The following is a 20,570-nucleotide window of genomic DNA, read 5'->3' on the forward strand; positions in this document are numbered from 1 at the left end:
CTTCTATATAGATAGTACAATTTTCCCAGTGCCAGGTCTTCATGTTTATTTTTGAAAGAGAACAAGAGAAAGAGTGGGGAGGGGCAGAGAGAGAGGGAGACCAAGGATCCAAAGCAGGCTCTGCGCTGACAGCAGAGAGCCCGATGTGGGGCTTGAACCCAGGAACTGTGAGATCATCACCTGAGCCAAAGTCGGCCGTTTAGCTGACTGAGCCACCCAGGCTCCCCTAGTGCCATGTTTTAAACTGTCCTTTCTTGAGTGAAATATGGCCTTTTGTAGCAACGTGGATGGAACTGGAGAGTGTTATGCTAAGTGAAATAAGTCACACAGAGAAAGACAGATACCATATGTTTTCACTCTTATGTGGATCCTGAGAAACTCAACAGAAGACCATGAGGGAGGGGAAGGAAAAAAAAAAGAGAGGGAGGGAGCCAAACCCTAAGAGACTCTTAAAAACTGAGAATAAACTGAGGGTTGATGGGGGTGGGAGGGAGGAGAAAGTAGGTGATGGGCATTGAGGACGACACCTGTTGGAATGAGCACTGGGTGTTGTATGGAAATCAATTTAACAATAAATTTCATATTAAAATAAATAAATAAACTGTCCTTTCTTTTCCTTTCATCTATAAAGCTCCTACGTGTGTGTGTGTGTGTGTGTGTGTGTGTGTGTGTGTGTGTGTGCATATCTATATGTATATATGTATGTATACACATACACACTTAACGTGCTTCTTATTGGTTCAATTAGTCTATTTTGCCTATCCCTGCACTAGTATTACAATGTTTTATTTATCATAGTGCTATCCAATAGGATGGATGTCTCATTTTTATCTTCCTTAGAATTATCTTGGCCATTCTTGACCCTCCATTCTTTCATATTTATTTCAGAATCAGCCTGTCAGGTTCTATGTAAGAACCCTGGTCAGATTTTTGATTGGAGTGACACTGAATTTACAGATCTAAGAATAACTGCCACTTTCCTGATATTCAGCCTCCCTATTTAAAAATGTGGGATAGCCTTAATTTATTTAGGTCTTCTTTTATGTGTTTCAGAAATGTATTTTAGCTTTCATAATAAAAGGTATATAAATCTTTTGTTAGACTTCCATACACTTATAGATTTTGTTCATACTGTTAATTTCTTTCTTAAAAATTATATTTTCTGAAAGTTGCTTGTATCTAAGAACTTTATTGATCTTTATATTCTGGTTTATATCTGGCAACCTTGCTAAACTGCCTAATATTTTAAGAGTTTTCTGTATATCCTTTTAGATTTTCTATATAAACTATTAATATTAATAATGATAAAGATGGCAACAATGAGAACTAATGCTTATTGAGCACTTTACTATGTCAAGTGGTATTCTAAACTTTTCATGTGTATTAACTAATTTAATCTTCATAACACCCTGTGGGGGTAGGTACTAATCTTATAGATTAAAAGAAAAAATGTAAAGAGGGTAAGTAAATTGCTAAACATCACACACTAGGAAATCATAAAGCTGGGATACAGACCCAGGCACTGTGGCTTCCCAGTGTTCTTAATTACCACATTGTACCACATTTTATCGGAGAGTAATGACAATTTTTCTTTATTCCTCTACAAATTTTATTTTATTCTATTTTTTACAAATTTTATACTTTTAATTTTGAGCTACACTCTCCCTACACGGGAAGTACAATGACTCCCAAGTTTTTAGCATGGATTTTCCTTTGCTTCCAGACTTAATATCAAAATGTCACTCAACATCTTCTTTAAGAGACAGATGTCCGAAACTTAACATGTTCAAAACAAAGCTTTTGATTTCTCAGTCAAATCTATTCTTTTCCTAATCTTCTGCTTCTAGGTAAATGGCAGCTCTATTCTTTAAGTTGTTTAGACCAACAACACTGGGCTCATCCTTGACTCCTCTCTTCTCACAAACTTCACATCTAATCCATTAGTAATTCTTTTTGGCTCTATATTAACAACACATGGTGATTACTGATTCTGAAAACTTTGGTGAATACAGAATAAATGGCTTATTCGTATTACATTAGCATACATTATAAAATAAAATTACCCATGTTTCCAAACTTCACAGCCACCTTATATATCAGAATCCAACTACTTCTCATCACTTTCATTGCTTCCTTTCTAATACAAACCATATCATCTCTCGCCTTTACAACTTCCATATCCCAATTGGTTTGCTTTGTACCTTACCCCTATTGCTACCAAACCTATTCTCTACATAGTAGCTCTGATCCTTTTAAAGATTGTCAAATCATGCCCCTTTTTTCCCTCAAAAACCTACTGTGATTTCCTATCCCATTCAGAATAAAATCCCAAATTCTTACTATGTCCAGCAAGGCCCCATGTTATTGCCTAAAATTACTCTCCCCCTCACTCATTTCATTGACCTGGATATTTCTCCAATAAGGCTGCTTCAGAGCACTTGTAGTTCTTTTTTTAATTTACTTATTTATTTTAAGAGAGAGAGAGAGAGAGAGAGAGCGTGAGCAGGGGAAGAGCAGAGAGAGAGGGTGAGAGAACAATCTCAAGCAGGCTCTGCGATGTCAGCACAGAGCCCAACACAGGGCTTAAACTCAAAAACCAAGAGATCATGGCCTGAGCCAAAACCAAGAATGGGCCACTCAACCAACTGAGTCACTCAGGCGCCTCCAGAGCATTTATACTTTGATTGTTCTCTCTTCCTGGAATGCTCTTTCTCCAGATATCCACGTAACTCCCTCCTTCACTGCATTCAGTTTTCTGCTGAACATTTTTACTTCACAGAAACTTTCCCTATCACATTCTGTCTTCTTACCCTGCCTTATTTTTCTTCATAGCGGTCACTTCTATTCTTATCATTCCTTTATTATTTCCTCTTCTACTAGATTTTGATCTTTAGATTCTAGAACAGTGCCTGCTTCTCAATAAATACTACAGGGATTAGTAATTCAATGTTCAATAGCAATGGTAACAGTGAGCATTTTTGTCTCATTCTAATATTTTACTACTAAATATAGTTGCTATAGGCATTAACAGACATAATTAATCAGGTTAAAAAAGTTATTTGTAGTTTGTTATAACTTGGTAATCATACCAACTGATGTTGAATTTTAACTGCATCTGTTGACATATTTATATGGTTTTCTTCCTTCTATCTATGATAAAGTTAAAAATACAAGATACCTAAAAGGGTACTTAAAAGTTAAAACTGCTATGGAAAATAATGGTCTTCTGCTAACACAGTACTTCTTAATGAAAAACATTTTTAATTACTTGGTATTAAAATGCTCATCTCCACCATGAATTTCTAAACTCTCTAATTTTCATCAGTCATATATATGTACGAAGATTATTAAAACTAACATTTTAGGGTTACAACTATGAAAAAATGTTATTAAGATTTTTATTAAAAATATGACATGTTTTTCTTTCCTGTAGTGAATATAATTACACAAAATAATATATAAGCTAGATTTGGAAACCTCCCTTAGTATTTATAAATCATTTACATCCAAATTAAGTTGGAATTTAAACCTTTATCTTGAAGACTAGTAGTTGTCCCCAGGTACTGTAAGTCAGAGTCCACACTGCCAGTTTTCCCACATATCTGTGAAAATCCAAGTTGTCCACATTTCCCAGAAACATTTGTCTGATGAGTCCCAGTACTGCCTTTGGAAGGAAGGAAGGAAGAGAAAAACATAAAAGTAAATGTTAACTTTACTTCATGAATACATCTAATTTCAGAAATACTGATTTCATTTGTGTGGGAATAAATACAGGGGTAAATGTACAGTAAGCCAGGCAGGAAGAAAGGGAAAGTTTTTGCTGTTGGTATATCTGATTGGTATCAGGGGTTAAAGAACAGAAGAGAGAGTGGAAAAGTACAAAGAAAGGTATATTGAAAAATACACACAAAAACAGTTTCTTCCTACATGTTCCCTCCTCTCACTATGGAACGTTTCCCCAGACCTGACTTTCCTTTTTTTTTTCCCTCAAGTTTTTATTTAAATTCCAGTTAGTTAACATGCAGTGTACTATTAGTTTCAGGAGTAGAATGTAGTGACTCATCACGTACATACAATAGCCAGAGCTCATAACAGCAAATGCCCTCCTTAATTCACATCTCCCCCCCCCCGCCTTCCCACTGGTAACCTTCAATTTGTTCTCTATAGTTAAGATTCTGTTTCCTGATTTGCCTCTCTTATTTTTCCCCCATGTTCCTCTGTTTTGTTTCTTAAATTTTACATATGAGTGAAATAATAATGGTATTTGTCTTTCTCTGACTCAATTTGCTTAGCATAATATACTACAGCTCCATCCATGTCATTGCAAATGGCAAAATTTCATTCTTTTTGATGGTTGAGTAATATTTCATTGTGTGTATATACCATATCTTCTTTATCCATTCATCAGTTAATGGACATTTGGGCTTTTTCCATAATTTGGCTACTGTTAATAATGCTGCTATAAACATTGGGGTGCACGTATCCCTTCAAATCAGTGTTTTTGTATTCTTTGGGTAAATACCTCATAGTGCAATTGCTGGATCATAGGGTAGTTCTATTTTTAACTTTTTGAGGAAACTCCATACTGTTTTCCAGGGTGGCTGCACCAGTTTGCATCCCCACCAACAGTGTAAGAGGGTTCCCCTTTCTCCCTGTCCCCGCCAACACCTGTTGTTTCTTGTGCTGGCTTTTCTTCTTCCCAGTATTTGTAGTACACATTGCACAAAAAGTTGTACCGCAGAATTCTACTTTCTTTCCTAACATCTAACACAGCATTCACATGGTTTCCAAGCTTATTTCTAAGATCTCTTTCCCTCTACCTTGGCTAGATAAGGTTATCCCTGAGCAAGGGATCCCTTACAGTTCTATGTATGGGATTTTTAAAATTATCTCCCTATATTTTAAGCCCCTTTATCCTTCATGTACCAGACATCTTCTAAGTTAATTCTTATCTCCATGCTTTGATCGTACTTTCTCCCTATCTGTAACAGTCTCTCTTGCCTCAGTGTCAATCAATCACAAACCTTTCCCTTCTTTAAGGTCCAGCTCAAGTCCAACTTTTCCTGGAGCTTTCCTAAACCACTTCAACACCTATCACATTTTCCTTTCTTAAATCCCTAAATAGTACTTACAATTCATATCAGTCTAGCATCAGGTTTTATGTTGTCTTATTTTCTAGTTATTTTAAATCTGTGTGACTAGATAAGAGCTCTCAATGGTACAGAAAGCATGAGCCTTATAAAAATCCAAGTAATGGTATGAGCATAACTGGATATATTCTTGCATTTCTTTTTCTCTATTAAATAAACATTAAACTACACAATCATTATAACAATCATTTTTGTGTAAAAATATTATGGAATTTTACTGCATATATATATATATAGTATATATGCAGTATATATATATATATATATATACAATTATGTCAAAGTGTCCATTCTTATCAGATCTATAACAAATATTTATTGAATCTGAATTGTCTACTAGATTATAAATTCTTTGAGCTCTTGAATGAATTATTAAGTTTAGAGAAACCTTTAACTTAGTTTCAACATGTCTATTACCTGAACCTTTCACTTACCAGCAGCACACACAGGAAGAGAATCTGGGTTATAATCCCGACTATTCTGAAATAAGTTTCTTGACACTCTTTTTCTGCTAAAACATAAATCATCATTGACTGGCATTCCTTGAGAGGGCTTTAATTTTGGAGATGGGATGAAATCATATGCTGAAAACTATGAGAAGAGGATAATAAATTAACAAATTTGTGTTATATCTACTTGGTAATAAATATGAAAGAATAACTTAGACCCAATTATGAAATTCAGACTAAAAGAAAAATATTAAATTTATCAAATATACAATGAAACAAATAAACATCCACATATAGTATGGTAGGTACACCAACAGTATTTTTCATTCCATGATAGAAATGCTAATTTTGCCTCCTTATTACTTTATCCCATCTCTTTCCTGTACCTTACATTTGTTTTAAATGTTTATTTATTTATTTCTGAAAGACAGCATGAGTGAGGAAGGGATAGAGAAACAGGGAGACAGAGAATCCCAAGCAGGCTCTGCGCTGTCAGCACACACCCCAATGTGGGACTTGAACACACAAACGATGAGATTATGGCCTGAACTGAAACCAAGAGTCAGACCTTAACCGACTGAGCCACTCAGACTCCCCTGTACCTTACTTCCTTAAGTACACATCTGGCAGCTAGGAAGGAAAGAATGTAAAGGGACACACATCTAAAAAACAAGTTGAGTAGAGCAAAGCACATTTCTCATTCAGCAGTGTAGACTATCACACTATGATATTCTTGAGCATTAAATAGTAAATGGTAACTGAAGGTCACTGAACCAGCAAGCACCCCACTCTACTAGTCTTACTTACTATAGAATACTGATAGTAATATCAAATAAAAATATACACATGGTAACCTATATCATGGTTCCCTCAGGAGGGAACTTTTAATTAAAACTGAGTACGTGATACTTTATACAAGTCTAGTACTTCATAGTTTCCAATTTTTTTTCACATGTCTCTTTTGATCCTTAAGGTACAAAAGTGCCAGAATAGAATTCTGAAGTAAAAGAACTAATCATAGCTAAAGAACTAAATGAGAACATTATTCAAGTGTTCAAGACTTCTTTACCAATAATGAGCTCAATTGTTCTAGATCATTTCACATTCAATGTGGCTACAGCATTAAAAAAATTGAGTGAATATGCCTGGCTGACTCAGTCACAGACCATGCAACTCTTTATCTTGGGGTTGTGAGTTTGAGCCCCACATTTCATGTAGAGATTACATTAAATAAATAAATAAACTTTAAAACTAAAAAAAAATTAACAAAAATTGTACTATCTATATATTTATTTGGAGCTTACAGACACAATCAAATCTAGACATGTGGTAAACTATCAGCCTTCTCAATATGCTTCTTTGCAAACTTTGCCAAGTATCAAACAATAATGAGAAACAATAAAATTAAAGATGTCTATTTGAAAACTTCTTAGCTACTTAACTATGAACTACCAGATCCTCAGATAACATGTTATTCTTCACCAAATTTGTGAAAAACCAGTTAACACTTTCAAAAATTAACCAAGAAAATATCAGTGAAAAATAAACAATGCCCCAAATGAAAAAGACCCGATTTTACTTTCTCAAAGTATATTACAATTTCTATGACTGATTATATAGTAGTTTGTATTAAGTGTAATAAAAATGAAACAAACTGTGGTCAGCTCCTGATTAGATTGATTAAAAGAACATACTAAGTCCATTAAAATAGTGGGAAATCCAGAAATAATCCTACAGTATGGAATACATATTAGATTTACTCTGTGATTAATTTCTGCTTAGAGAACAGAACATTACTGTACATGCCAAATACATACAACAACTAGTGGTGGTGGTGAGGATGGGAATGGGAATACTGGGGGCGGTGGTAGTGATGGAGAATGTGTGTGACTGTGGAATTTAAGAATGCAGAAGTCAGTCAGAGATTAATAAATTTTGCTATGGAAAAAATATGCACATATCTGAAGGTAGACTACAGGACACACCAATGAGACCCTTTTTCGTTTCTCTTAAAAGTTGACAAATGATTTTCATGGATAAACTTTCATGGGACTAAATAATGAATTAAAGAAAAAAGGAAGTAGGGCACCTGGGTGGCTCAGTCGGTTAGGCATCCGACTCTTGGTTTCTGCTCAGGTCATGATCTCATAGTTTGTGGATTCCAGCCCTGCGCTGGCTCTGTGCTGACAGTGCGGTGCCTGCTTGAGAGTCTCTCTCTCCCTCTCTCTCTGCCCCTCCCTCACTTGCTCTCTCTCTCAAAAAGAAACAAACAAACTTAAAAATAATTTTAAAGAGAAAAGGAAGTTAGGGTGAAAGAGAAAAAGTACTTTCAAAAAAGTATTTTGAAAGAGTTGAAAACTAATTTTATAAAATGTGAAGCAGTCTGTTGAGAGTACCTTAGGACTCTTAGAAACATGGACTGTTTTCAGTCTTTGAAGTTAATATCTGAAATGTAATGCATTTAATTCCTTAATTCCTTAGAGCTACAGAAAGTCAAAGTATTATAAAATGTAAGCTTCACACTTGATGTTAACAACAATTTGAGATTTAGAGTCTTATTATCTTAATCTTGCTACTGTTAACTTTTCATTTGATTCCGTGTGTGTGTGTGTGTGTGTGTGTGTTTTCAAGTAAACTCTACTCCCCAATGTGGGGCTTGAGCTCATAACCCCAAGATCAAGAGTTGCATGCTCTACTGGCTGAGCCATCCAGGTGCCCCAATTCCTTGTATAATTTTTTAATAAAAGGATCTTTTTAAAAAAATTTTTGGAGGTGTGCCTGGCTGCCTCAGTCGGTAGAGCATGCAACTCTTAATCTTGGGTTGTCACTTGGAGCCCCACATTGTGTATAGAGATTACATACATACATGCATACATACATCTGAGCATACACTGCTCATAAAGCCTCTTTCTGGTTCCGACTAGAACTGAACACATGGACAATAGTTTCCACACAGATGGCAGCAGTGGAGGAAATGGGTTTTGATTTTATGACCTATTATATAATTTCTGCCAGATGACAGTATCCTGGGCAGATGGCAGCTAACTGGGAATCTGCAATCTCATTTCCTTATTGGTGTGTTCTGTTTATGTTTGTTTTTAAATGTGCTGATATAAGCTCCGTTACTCTAATAGCCAGAGCTTTCTTTCCCCATCCAAAGCTTAAGGTTTCTTCATGTTTACTTATAATGGGGCAAATACCTGTCAATATCTACAAAAATCAAATTCCTATACCAAAGATGAAAGGAAACAAGATCTTAACGTTCAATGGTCAGCTTTCTTCAGTTTCTCTAAATAAATGAGTAACTGCAAGTTAATATTAATTTGGAATTCTGAAGCAAAACAAAGGACAGTAAAGAAACTTAATTATAAATTAGACACTCAGAAAAATGATGGTTTCCAAAAGCCAAACAAAACAATATTTAATATTTTCTAAACTTCAAGTAAGTTTAGCTTTTTTAAAAACAAAGAAAACTCAATGACTTTATTGTACAAGATACGGACATTAGAAATATAATATCTCTCCAAATTCCTGCAAATCACAATTCTTAGTCTATTAGTTATCTTTGGCCATATAATGCATTATCCCAAAGTATAGTACCTTAAAACAATGAACATTCATTATCTTTCTTTCTGTGGATCACAAATTTACAAGTGGCTTAACTGGATGGTTCTAATCTCTTGAGGCTGCAATCAAGATATCGGCTAGGCTGCTGTCAACTGAAGCCCTAACTGAGACTGGAGGATCACTGAACTTCACTCCATGGCTACTAGCAGGAAGCTTCAGTTCCTTGCCATCTGGGTCTCTCCAGAGGACTGCTCATGATACGGCAGCTGGCTTCCTCCAAAGCAAGAGATTCGAGGAAGACACAACCAAGATGGAAGCTGCAGTGCCTTTTTATGACCTAGTTTCTGAAGTCACACACCACGATCTCTACTTTATTTGTTAGAAGTAAGTCATTAAGTCAGACACATACAAGTAGAAGGGAACTGGATTGTAACTCTTCAAGGAAAGAATCTCAAAGAATTTGTGGTAATATATTTAAAACCAACATACTCAGCAATGATGAATCTAATGGTGATTAAGTGTTTTTGGGTTTTTTTGCTGCTTTATCATAATTACATTCTCGAAGTTCTTGGAGGGTAAAATTTTTCCATTTTATGAATACAAAATATTTTTTGAGCAAACAGATTGGTATATCATGTCTATGTATAGACTGTATTAATCTATCAGAATAAAATAAACTGAAACAAGATCTTATTTCAGTTAGCATACTAAAATCATTATTAAAAGGGTGAGTGCTTATTTCACATTAAATGAAAAAAAACCCAGAGACTTCTGAGATTTCTTTACTTTTTATAATTTGAATGTACTGTGTAAGGAAAACAATGGTCTTGCCACAAGATGTACATTCAAGGGAAAACAAAGACTAGCTGTGAGTTTAATTAATGTCCTTGGTTAACCAAGAAAAAATAATGTTCTTAAACTTTAAAGTTTTAATATCTAGTATATAATTAATTATACAGGAAAAGTTCATATAAAATCCTTGGACAAATAAAACTCACTTAAAAACAGCTATTTGTCTTTGCCCAGATTTTATCACCATGTAAAATAATATTAATATGATATAATTGTTTGTGCAAACTTGAACCTATCTTCTCAGGAAAAGCCTAACTAACTTAAATTTCTCAAATGTCCTCCACTGGCTTCACTTCTCAAAATATAAAATTGTAAAATCATGAGTTCAATTAAATTTTATAATACATAATATCTTTATTAAAAGGGATCAACTCCTATAATGCCATAAATCCTACAATGATTAATATATTACCTTGTGTTGTAGTTTTCAAACCCTTAATGTTATTTTAGACTAATATAAAATTGAATTAATGAAAAATCTTTAGAATTTCTAATTAAGATAAAAACTCAAATCACTGATCATCAAATATGTTTTTAATTTACCTTTTCTCTTATACATTATAGAATAACCATCAAATAAACAGATTAAAAGATCTATAAATACCTTTGGATGACATTAAATACATGTTTATTATTGCCACTTAAATCACCATAAAAGAATATGAAATGTGTACTCTTAGAATGAAAGATAATTCTTGGTTATATGACTTTTTTTTTTTTTCTGCATCTATGAGGAAACACAGCTGGTTTCTTTGTGTAAGGTTGTATTTAATATATACAGCTGACATGGCTCTAGGTAAAAAAATTACAGAGAGATAAAAATATGTACACAAGAAGGGGTGTCTGGGTGGCTTCGTCAGTTAAGCATCAGACTCTTGGTTTTGGCTCAGGTCATGATCTCACGGTTTTTGAGTTCAAGCCCCACAATGAGCTCCACGCTGATAGTGTGGAGCCTGCCTGAGATCCTCTCTCTCTGCCCTTCCTCTGCTCTCCCTCTCTCTCTGAAAAATAAATAAACTGTAAAAAAAAAAATGTATACAAGGCAATGGATACATGCTGTCCATTTATCAAGGGCACTGTTACAGCTTTTTTTTAAGGTGAAAAAAAACATGTAAACATACATTACCTTATTTAATATGTTTTTAAGGTTTATTTTTTAAAATTTATTTTAAAATTATTTTTAAGTTTTTAAATAGATCGTCCACACTAAGAACAGATATGCTTTGGTGCTGTTCAGGATTTTGACAAGCATTAAAACTAAAAGTTTTTCAAATTCTTTAAACCTTCAATAAAATCTAAAAGAAAAAAAAAATCAGGGGCTCCGGGGTGGCTCAGTAGGTAGAGCATGTGACTCTCGATTTTGGGGTCATGAGTTCAGACCCAAGGGTGGACACAGAGATTATTTTTAAAAAATTTAGGGGCGCCTGGGTGGCGCAGTCGGTTAAGCGGCCGACTTCAGCCAGGTCACAATCTCGCGATCCGTGAGTTCGAGCCCCGCGTCGGGCTCTGGGCTGGTGGCTCGGAGCCTGGAGCCTGTTTCCGATTCTGTGTCTCCCTCTCTCTCTGCCCCTCCCCCGTTCATGCTCTGTCTCTCTCTGTCCCAAAAAAAATAAATAAACGTTAAAAAAAAAAATAAAAAATAAAAATAAAAAAAATAAAAAATTTAAAAAGAAAAAAGAAAATCAGTGAGTACTTCTTGGAAACTAACATCTATACTGACATCAGATATGCTTTCAGGATTGTTCATGGCTTAAACTAAGAGTTTTTCTCCTTCAGACACTCCAATCATATTTTAAAAAGAAAATCAAAAACTACTTATTAGAAACAACTGAACATCCAAGAAAAGCCTCATTAGAATGAATTCACAACAAATACATTACTGCAGGTTAATAAGTTTTACCTTCAAATTTGTCATATTAAGTATTCTAAACCTTTCCCATATTCTTCAGATCCCGGACCCATAATTTTCCATTTTCAGCTTACCTCTTAGTTTACCAGAATATGGAAGCTTAATATTATTAGAGCTGCTCTCAAAATGTGGTTCACAAACCAGAGCATCAGCAACACCTAGGAGCTTATTAGACATGTAGTCTCAGATCCCATCCCAGACAAACTGAATCAGATTCTGTATTTTAACAAGATCCTGAGTCAATCCACATGCACATTAAAGTTTAATAAACACTTGTTCTAGAATCACATCTTCCTTTTTTTTGACTAAAAACAAAATGCACCCTTCTTGCTATCTCGAAATTTTTCTGTATCCTTAGTCACCCTCCTTTTTTCTTTCATTTCCAGAGGAAAAAGACTTCCTCCTCTGTTCCACAGCTAAGCTCCCTATATAAACCTGTGTTCTTGACTCATTCAGTCCTTATTTAGGACCCATTAATTCCTTACCTCTCTTTCTCAAATATGGTTACAGGGACTAAATTGTAAGCATTTTTCATATCTAACATCTACCACAGTACAAGGCACAGAGTAGGTATGTTGAATTCATAATTGGCTCCTTTTTCTGCCTCTCTCAAGTCAAGCGTCTCCTATTTTAAAATAAAACACAGTAATAACTCGTCCTGCTATATCCTGCGTGGTCTTTTCTTTCACTGCCAAACCCTTAAATGTCTTCTCACTTAACAGATATTTATTGATACTAATTGCGGACACAGCACTATGGTTAGTACTAATGCAAAAACAAAAACCAAAAGAAACAGTCCCTATCACCCCAGTGCTTACCATCATTGAGAAAGAGAACATGGCTCACATGTGCTAAACAATGATAGAAAAAAAATGCTAGGCGGTGCTTTAAAGAGTAGATTATAAGCTTGCACTTGGCTTCACACATAGTGGATGATCAAAAAGATGTTGAAGAAATGCTTACTGCCTGTATTCCTTATCAACTCACTTCATAAACTTTTAAATTCAGTCTCTATGACATTCTTCTAAAACCACTCTTTTCCATGTCCCAACGACCTTCCTATAATCAAATCTTCCACCCTGAAAAAGCTACAGAGCTAGTAACTGCATACACATGAAGCAAGTATGCTCTTTATTTTTCATTCTAGTTTACTGACTACTATGTCTCTTACCACACTGTATAGAAATCTGTTAGGAAAAATATAGCTAATATGGTAGTCAGCTAGTGAGGCCTGATCAGTGACCCCATTAACCCATTAAAACACTCATAAGAAACATAAAAAGAGATGCAAAGTTAAAATACCACAGGAACATGGTTGTCAGTGATTTGATGTGTTAGGGAACAAAAATAATCAACTAAATGGTGGAAACAATAACAGAATTTAAAAGTTTAAATATTCAAAAAGTAAGAGAGCAGTTAGACCATGATATTATATGATCTAATATTAAATAGTCACTAAAGATCCTTCTACAGATTATTCGATATTAAAGAAAAAAATGTTCATGGTAAAGTAAGTGAATAACTAAAAGGGGGACGTTCATTTTCATGCCTGAAAAAAGAATCAGGCAACAGAACATTCAGTGCACACCTCTCTCAGAAGTGGGATTACTACTAGAAAAATCTAATTTACTTCTTTGTGCTTTTTTATATTTTCCAAATTTTCTATAAGTACACATTAACTTTTTTATAATCAGAAAAATTATTAAGAGGAAATTCAGGAAGATAAAGTTATTAAAAATTATTTTACAAGTAGCAGGCTGAATATGTAAGAACAAGTCATGTTTCAGTCTTCCTTCTCCTTAATCTCTCCTGCATTTAGTGGTACAGATGTATTTTCTCAAACTTTCTGCTTCACTTCTAAAACTTTGTTTTTTCTTGGTTCTCTTCCAACTGTTAGGCACCTCTTTCTTTGCCTTATTTGGTTCTGTCTCATATATCTCTTCCCTAATTGGGGCTGTATGCCAAGACTGAGTCCTAAGCATACTGCTCTTGCTCTATATACCCTTCACTGGAGAGTCTACCCACTCTCAGTCTCAGCAAATACTTCTCAGTATATGACTTCCAAGATTTACATCCCTGGTTCTTTCTTTGTCTCTGGATAGTATTTTTCAAACTCAACTAGAATATTCTATCTTGTTCCACCTAAAATTCATTTTCTACCTAATTAATTTCCTTGTTTGGGGCCTTCTTATATGTATTCATGGATTTTATGCATTGGTCACCTCATGTAAATCTTAGCGCTCTCTCTCTCTCTCTCTCTCTCTCTTTCCCCCTCTACTCTAACACTTGGTCACGAAATGTTTTGAAACATCTCTTACATCCATTATTTTCTTTCTAGTCTAATCCTGATACCCTGCTAATCCTTACAGATCTCAACACCTCACACAAGCAGTCTAATTCTTAAGTCTAATTAATCTCCTAAATCTGTAGTCTCTAGCTCTAGAAAGAAAGAAAGAAAGAAAGAAAGAAAGAAAGAAAGAAAGAAAGAAAGAAAGAAAAGAAACAAAAGAAACAAAAAGTACAACCTACACATTTCTGTTGTTATGATGAATTTTCCTAAAGCATTGCTTAAAAAAAAAGAAAGGAGGGGCACCTCGGTAACACAGTCGGTTGAGCATCCAACTCTTGATTTCGGTTCAGGTCACGATCTCACAATTTGTGAGCCCTGTGTAGGCTCTGCACTGATAGTGTGTAGACTGCTCAGGATTCTCTCTCCTCTCTTTCCCTGCTTCTCCCCAACTTGTGCGCGCTCACAAGCTAAACTCTTTGGTCTGACATTCAAGAGTTTCCAATGTAGCCCTGCTTCCCTCTTGTAAACGTATTTTCTAACACTACATTACAAAAATCATCTAAGCAAATGAGTCTACTTTTAAAATGAGCTACAGAAGTACATAAACATTCATGAGTTTTTTTGGAAGCTTTGCTGTTTAATGTAATTAACCAACGCTATATGTGGACAAGACAGAAATAATCAATTAACAGCAGACTGGAAATGTTAAAGCAGAACTTGGGCAAGAGCCAACACTTAACAGATCAGGGGCCATGACATTCTAGAAAAGGCAAAACTATGGAAACAGTAATCAGTGGTTGCTGGAAAGGAGGGAAGGAGTGATGAAGAGGCAGAGCACAGAGGATTTTCAGGGCAGTGAAACTATACTCAATGATACTATAATGGTAGATACTAGACATAGATTTGTCCAAGCCCACAGAATATACAACAGCAAGAGCAAATCCTAATGTAAAACTACAGACTTTTGGTGATAATATGTCAATTTACATCAACTGCAATAAACATACCACTGTGGTGCTAGTGCAGGAGACTGTGCATGTGTGAGGGCAGAGGAGATAACAGAAATCTCTGTACTTTCTCTTCAATTTGCTATGAACCTAAAGCTGCTCTAAAAAATAATGTTTATTAATTAAAATACATACATACTTCAAAAACTGCTCACCTAAAAATATTTAATACCTGTCCTCAAGATAAATTCCAATGTAGTTCTTCTACAAACCATTTATGAGCAAGAAAGTATAACTTAATTTCTGGGATATGTTCTTTCATTTTTATTTATTTTTAAATATTTATTTATTTATTTATTTATTTAGAGAGTGTGCCTGCAGGTGTGCAGGGGAGGGTGAGAGTGAGAGCTAGAGTGAAAGAGAGAGAGAGAGAGAGAGAGAGAGAGAGAGAGGAAGAACACGTGAGCACGCAGGGGAGGGGCAGAGAGAGGGAGAGACAGAATCCCAAGCAGGCTCCATGCTTGTCCGCACAGAGCCCCATGTGGGGCTCAATACCATGAACCACGAGATCACGACCTGAGCTGAAATCAAGAGTTGGATGTTTAAGCAACTGAGCCACCCATGTGCCCCAAGTTCCATCTTTTAAAAGCAATATATATCTACACTGGAATTTAAAAAATGCATTTATTTTCAGATTCTTGGTGCTTTGGCCAGCACCAGAATCATCTTCTTTTTAAAAAAATATTTATTTATTTTGGGGGAGGGCAAGTGGAGGAGGGACAGAGAGGGGGGGACAGAGGATCCGAAGTGGGATCTGCTCTGACAGGCTGACAGCAGCAAGCCCGATGTGGGGCTTGACCTCATGAACCACAAGCTCATGACCTGAGTGGAAGTCAGATGCTCAACCAACTAAGCCACCCAGATGCCCCCAGAATCTTCTTGATACATTAACATTTCAGTTTTGACACAGAACAAGCAGGATTAAGATCAATGCTTAAAGAAACCCATTCATTGCCAGGTAATGTTTATAGTACACAAGAACAACCATATAACTAGATTATGTAAATCTGAAAATTATTGTTAAAAATAATTTGGAGCTAGAAGGAAGGAAAGAATATTTAGTTTACCTCCATCCACTTGAGTTCTACTGCAAAAATACAAACTCCTTATTTGTAATAATGATCTCTGTATTTTTGCTTCTGATTGTATTTCTAGTATCTTCTGCTACCTCCCACCAAACAGTTTCAGCAGTACAGAAACTCACCATTTCTTATTAATTTGCTAAGTCCTTCATAACTCTGTCTCAACATACATTCCTCCCATCTGGAATTCACCAGAACCTGTCCACACTTAAGCAAACTTCTACTCATCTTTTATCACACTGTTTAAATCATAATAACTCAGAAAACAATTTAAGAAAAGTTTGAAAACAAAACTCTGTGGGATAATTCTAAGCAGAAAAAGAACTGCAAAGAAATCTTGAACTTTTATCGCTTCTCGGCCTTTTGGCTAAGATCAAGCGTAGAAATCTTGAACTTTAGTAGGTAGTTGTCATGTTATTGGTGTAGTAATTATATTTTGTACATCAAAGAATACAGTATATGAATAAATATGACTGACACTGGGAACCAGGGTTTTACTGTGGGAGAAGGAAGATATGGACTAAAGGAAGATAAGGAAAAACGCTGTAGTGCTGGATTTGAACCGGAGGTTATCAATATGATACACACACACACACACACACACACACACACACACACACACACACAAAGGTACTACCTGGTTCTGTCCACTGAAATGACCAATCCACAATAGTAAACAATAGTGATGAATACATTTATACCTAGACTTTGGTTTTTAAATTCTGCTCTTAACTAAAAAAGCAGTGTGAAAAAATGGCTGATTCCAGGTCTGACACAAGAAAGGTACAAAGTAAGCCTGGGAATCTTGTATGATTAAGAATGTGTTCAATGACTAAGGAGTCACGTCAAAGGACATAAGAATCAGCCACTGCTCAACTTAGAGCCAATTTTAGCATCAAAAGAAATACTGATGTACTTCACACAGAGAATAAAAAAGAATGCCAGATAACAAATACAGAAGAAATGTAAGAATTTTTTTAAAAATTACCCTTTCTTTGTAGACCTTGATGTAATAAATGATATAGGTTTGGATCACTATTAGATGCTAAGAACAGTGGCTGAAAGGTTTTTAGGTTATTTATACAGTCTCAAAGTATCACCTTACAGATCATGTGCTAATTATACAGAAGAAAATAAACCTTACAAGACAGTGATCTGGTTATCACTACATTAACCAAGTAGTAAAATTTAGCTCACTAGTAGTGACACAACTTGATATTATATGTATCATGTGATATAATGTGAACTTTACAGTATCTCCCATGTAACATTTTTGCTAAAATTGTTTATCTTGAATGTATTCATAAAGAAACAATCAGACAAATTAAGGAATGTAGGAAATTCTACAAAATGACTACTTGAGACTCTTCAAATAAGTCAATGTCAAGAAAAAATAAACAGGTAGACATATTGTTCTAGATAAGAGGTATATTAACCAAGTGAACCTTGATTGGAACCTAGGTGATAAAAGTAAAACAAATACTATAAAACATTTTTTACGGGTTAATTGGAGAAATTTAAACACAGACTATATACTAGATATTACTGAATTACTATTGATTTTTTGAGATGTGATAATAATATGATAAAGGAAAACGCCATACTTAGAAAATAAATGTAGAAATATTGAGAAATGAAATATCAAGATATCTGCACTTGCTTTCAAATGATTCAGCAAATATGAAGCATATATGAAAAAATGACAACTGACAAATATAGATGAAGTAGATGGGTATTCATTGTACAGTTCTTTTAAGTTATCTGTAGATTTGGAATTTTCAAAATAAAAACTGGAGGAAAAATCAGTTCAGATGTCACAACTTGGAAGACTTCTTGGAACTTCTTGGAGGAATTCTTGGAACTTTTCTAGTGGAATTCTTTTTTCTATTTTCAGTATTCCTACGGATTCTTTATATTTCTCCTTTAGCACTTAACAAATTTGAAATTGCCCATTTACAGGTCTGTCTTTCTACCTAAACTTCAAGGAACCAGCCTCATCTTCATTATTAGAAGTCAGCTCTTTATCTGACAAGTACTAAATACTCAGTGTTTGTGTATGGATGAGATAATTGACATACCAAGTTGACAGGCCCAAACTGAAATCCAAGTATTGTCATTATCATATTGTGCCTCAAATTCAATGAAATCCATCAAGCAGTAAGCTTATTAAATGTTCCTACATGATCTGTACCATTACAATAGATGTCCACATCAGCTTTCAAACCGACTTAAAAAAAACAGCATAACAACCCTCTAGCAGTTTCACCCTTAAGTCATTACAAACCTATTTTCATTTTAAACTCTTTCTAGTTTCAACTCAAGGAAATTAGAAAAGATGCATACCTGTTCTATATCCTTGGGATTGGAGGTCTGGTTTTCTCCCATGACTCCAGACTGCTCATTTTCCCATGGTAATTTATTTTTTCCTTTTCCTGCACTTAATACCCTTCGGGTACATATGGTTGGACTGTAAGATCCATAAATTTGCATGCTGTCCCTTGTGTGGTCACCACAATGACAGTGTGCACTCTGAGTTCTGTTACCAGCCAAAAGCCAATCTGTATCTGCTCCATGTGCCAAATGACTTGACCTACCCTGGGCAGATGATGGCATAAGTATTGCATATTCCACAAATCCCTGTTCTGTTAACCTTGGGAGGGTTTTCCTAGCCAATCTGGCCTGCACAGCATTCATCACTCCATCTCCATTATCTTGCAGTTCAACAGTATCCACAGCTTTGAAAAGGATGCTGGTTTTACCTGAGCCCATTGACGATGCCAACACAGCAAAGGCTTCAAGAGCTGCTTGGCGTACCCTGCGTTTGCTATCTACAAGAGCTGGGGCAAGATCAAAAGACAGTTTGGTTAAGTCAAAATCTTCACTTGGATAAGTCAGGAGGGAGCAGATGCAAATGTTCACTACCTCCTCTCTCACTCTGGAATGCTTATGTTTGAGATGTTCCAGGAGTAAACAAAGCACCTGTTGAGGACCTACTTCCTTCATTAGCTTGAGGAAGATTTTCATGTATTCTTGTTTGATTACCAACTTGTTATCTGCTAGCACTTTGACAGAAGCTGCTATAACTGGTCCCAAGAACTGTTGTACCTGCTCTCCAAGGCGAATAACCAGTAAATGCAGGACCTGAAGTGTGCCATGGACCACTTTGAAGTTTGAATCGTCTAACAAATTATACAACAAGCTAATGAAACCGACAAGACTGGAATGAGGGGTAGAACTAGGGTTAACTCTTCCCATCACCTGTTTTAGTTCCTCAACAGCCTGAGTCCGGTTCTTATAGTCTTCCTGGTCTAACAACCTTGAATGAAGCTCTTGAGGAATAATCCCAAATTTAAGATTGCTGTTGGAAACAGTCACTGCATAGGGGAGAGGATCTTCAGGAAATCCAGAGGCTTCAAGTTCCAAATAATAAGGAACCTGACTTCCAAATTGAGACTCCAGGCGGCGATTGTAGTGTCTCCTCAACGCAGATGGCAGGCGAGAGATATAGGACTGAAATCTCTCTTGGCCAAGTCGTTCCCCAATTTGCTGAAGTGCAGAGAAAGCAGTCTCAGATTCTTCTTCTATCTCCTGATCGCCAAGCTTTCTGGCTAAGGATATTATTACCTCGGTGAGATCTAAGCTGAACAACAAATCCTCAGGAGTAAGCAGGATGGGGAACAGTAGTGCTGTGGAAGCTCGAAGTCGGGCGTCGGTACTTTCCAGTCCCTGTTGTATAAGCGTTCTCAGCACCTGTCCAGAACTACGTTTCAGACAGACATGTAGGATTTGTAGCGCATCTTTCCGTAGGGCTGGATTCTCTTCTCTTAAGGAGATAACAAGTTGAGGCAGAAGTGCTAAGCTAAAGGCCTCTTCCAGCTGGCCTGCCTCCCCCTGACCCCGGAGAACGTCCGAGAGGAGCTGCAAGCAGAGTCGCTTCTCATCACTAACTCCTTCCACAAGCACTCGGCCCAAGGCCCGATACAATGCTTCCTTCCGTCGGGGGAAGCCGAGTCGACCGCCCCGCCGCGGCAAAGCAGCCTGCAAAGCCTGGAAGGCCTCGGAAGGATCTGGCGCGGTCCGAAGGAGTTGAAGAAGCCGAGTCTCCTCTTCGTCTCCCCCTGCCAAACCACCTCCAGACCCAGACCAACCACTTGTGACTGCCTCCGCGGGCATCACGAGGGTCGAGGCCAGAGGTGAAGGTGTCGGGGGGCAGGAACCGTGGTCTCCGGCAGCTCCACGGCAGTAGTTTTTCTCGCCTCTCATG

At 36.2% G+C, this 20,570-nt stretch overlaps 1 protein-coding gene across 1 annotated transcript in view; it reads right to left on the reverse strand.

Moving 5' to 3' along the window:
- Positions 1 to 20,570, reverse strand: part of TOGARAM1 (TOG array regulator of axonemal microtubules 1) — a 73,414-nt gene that overhangs the window by 52,478 nt on the left and 366 nt on the right. The window contains 3 exon segments of the mRNA XM_086709844.1: positions 3,530 to 3,664; positions 5,585 to 5,741; positions 18,650 to 20,569. Of these exon segments, the coding sequence (XP_086565970.1) occupies positions 3,530 to 3,664; positions 5,585 to 5,741; positions 18,650 to 20,569 (2,212 nt within the window).

This window comes from Puma concolor, chromosome B3, assembly GCF_028749965.1.
Source record: "Puma concolor isolate L17-30 chromosome B3, mPumCon1.1.hap2, whole genome shotgun sequence".
In the NCBI taxonomy this organism is placed as follows: domain Eukaryota; kingdom Metazoa; phylum Chordata; class Mammalia; order Carnivora; family Felidae; genus Puma; species Puma concolor.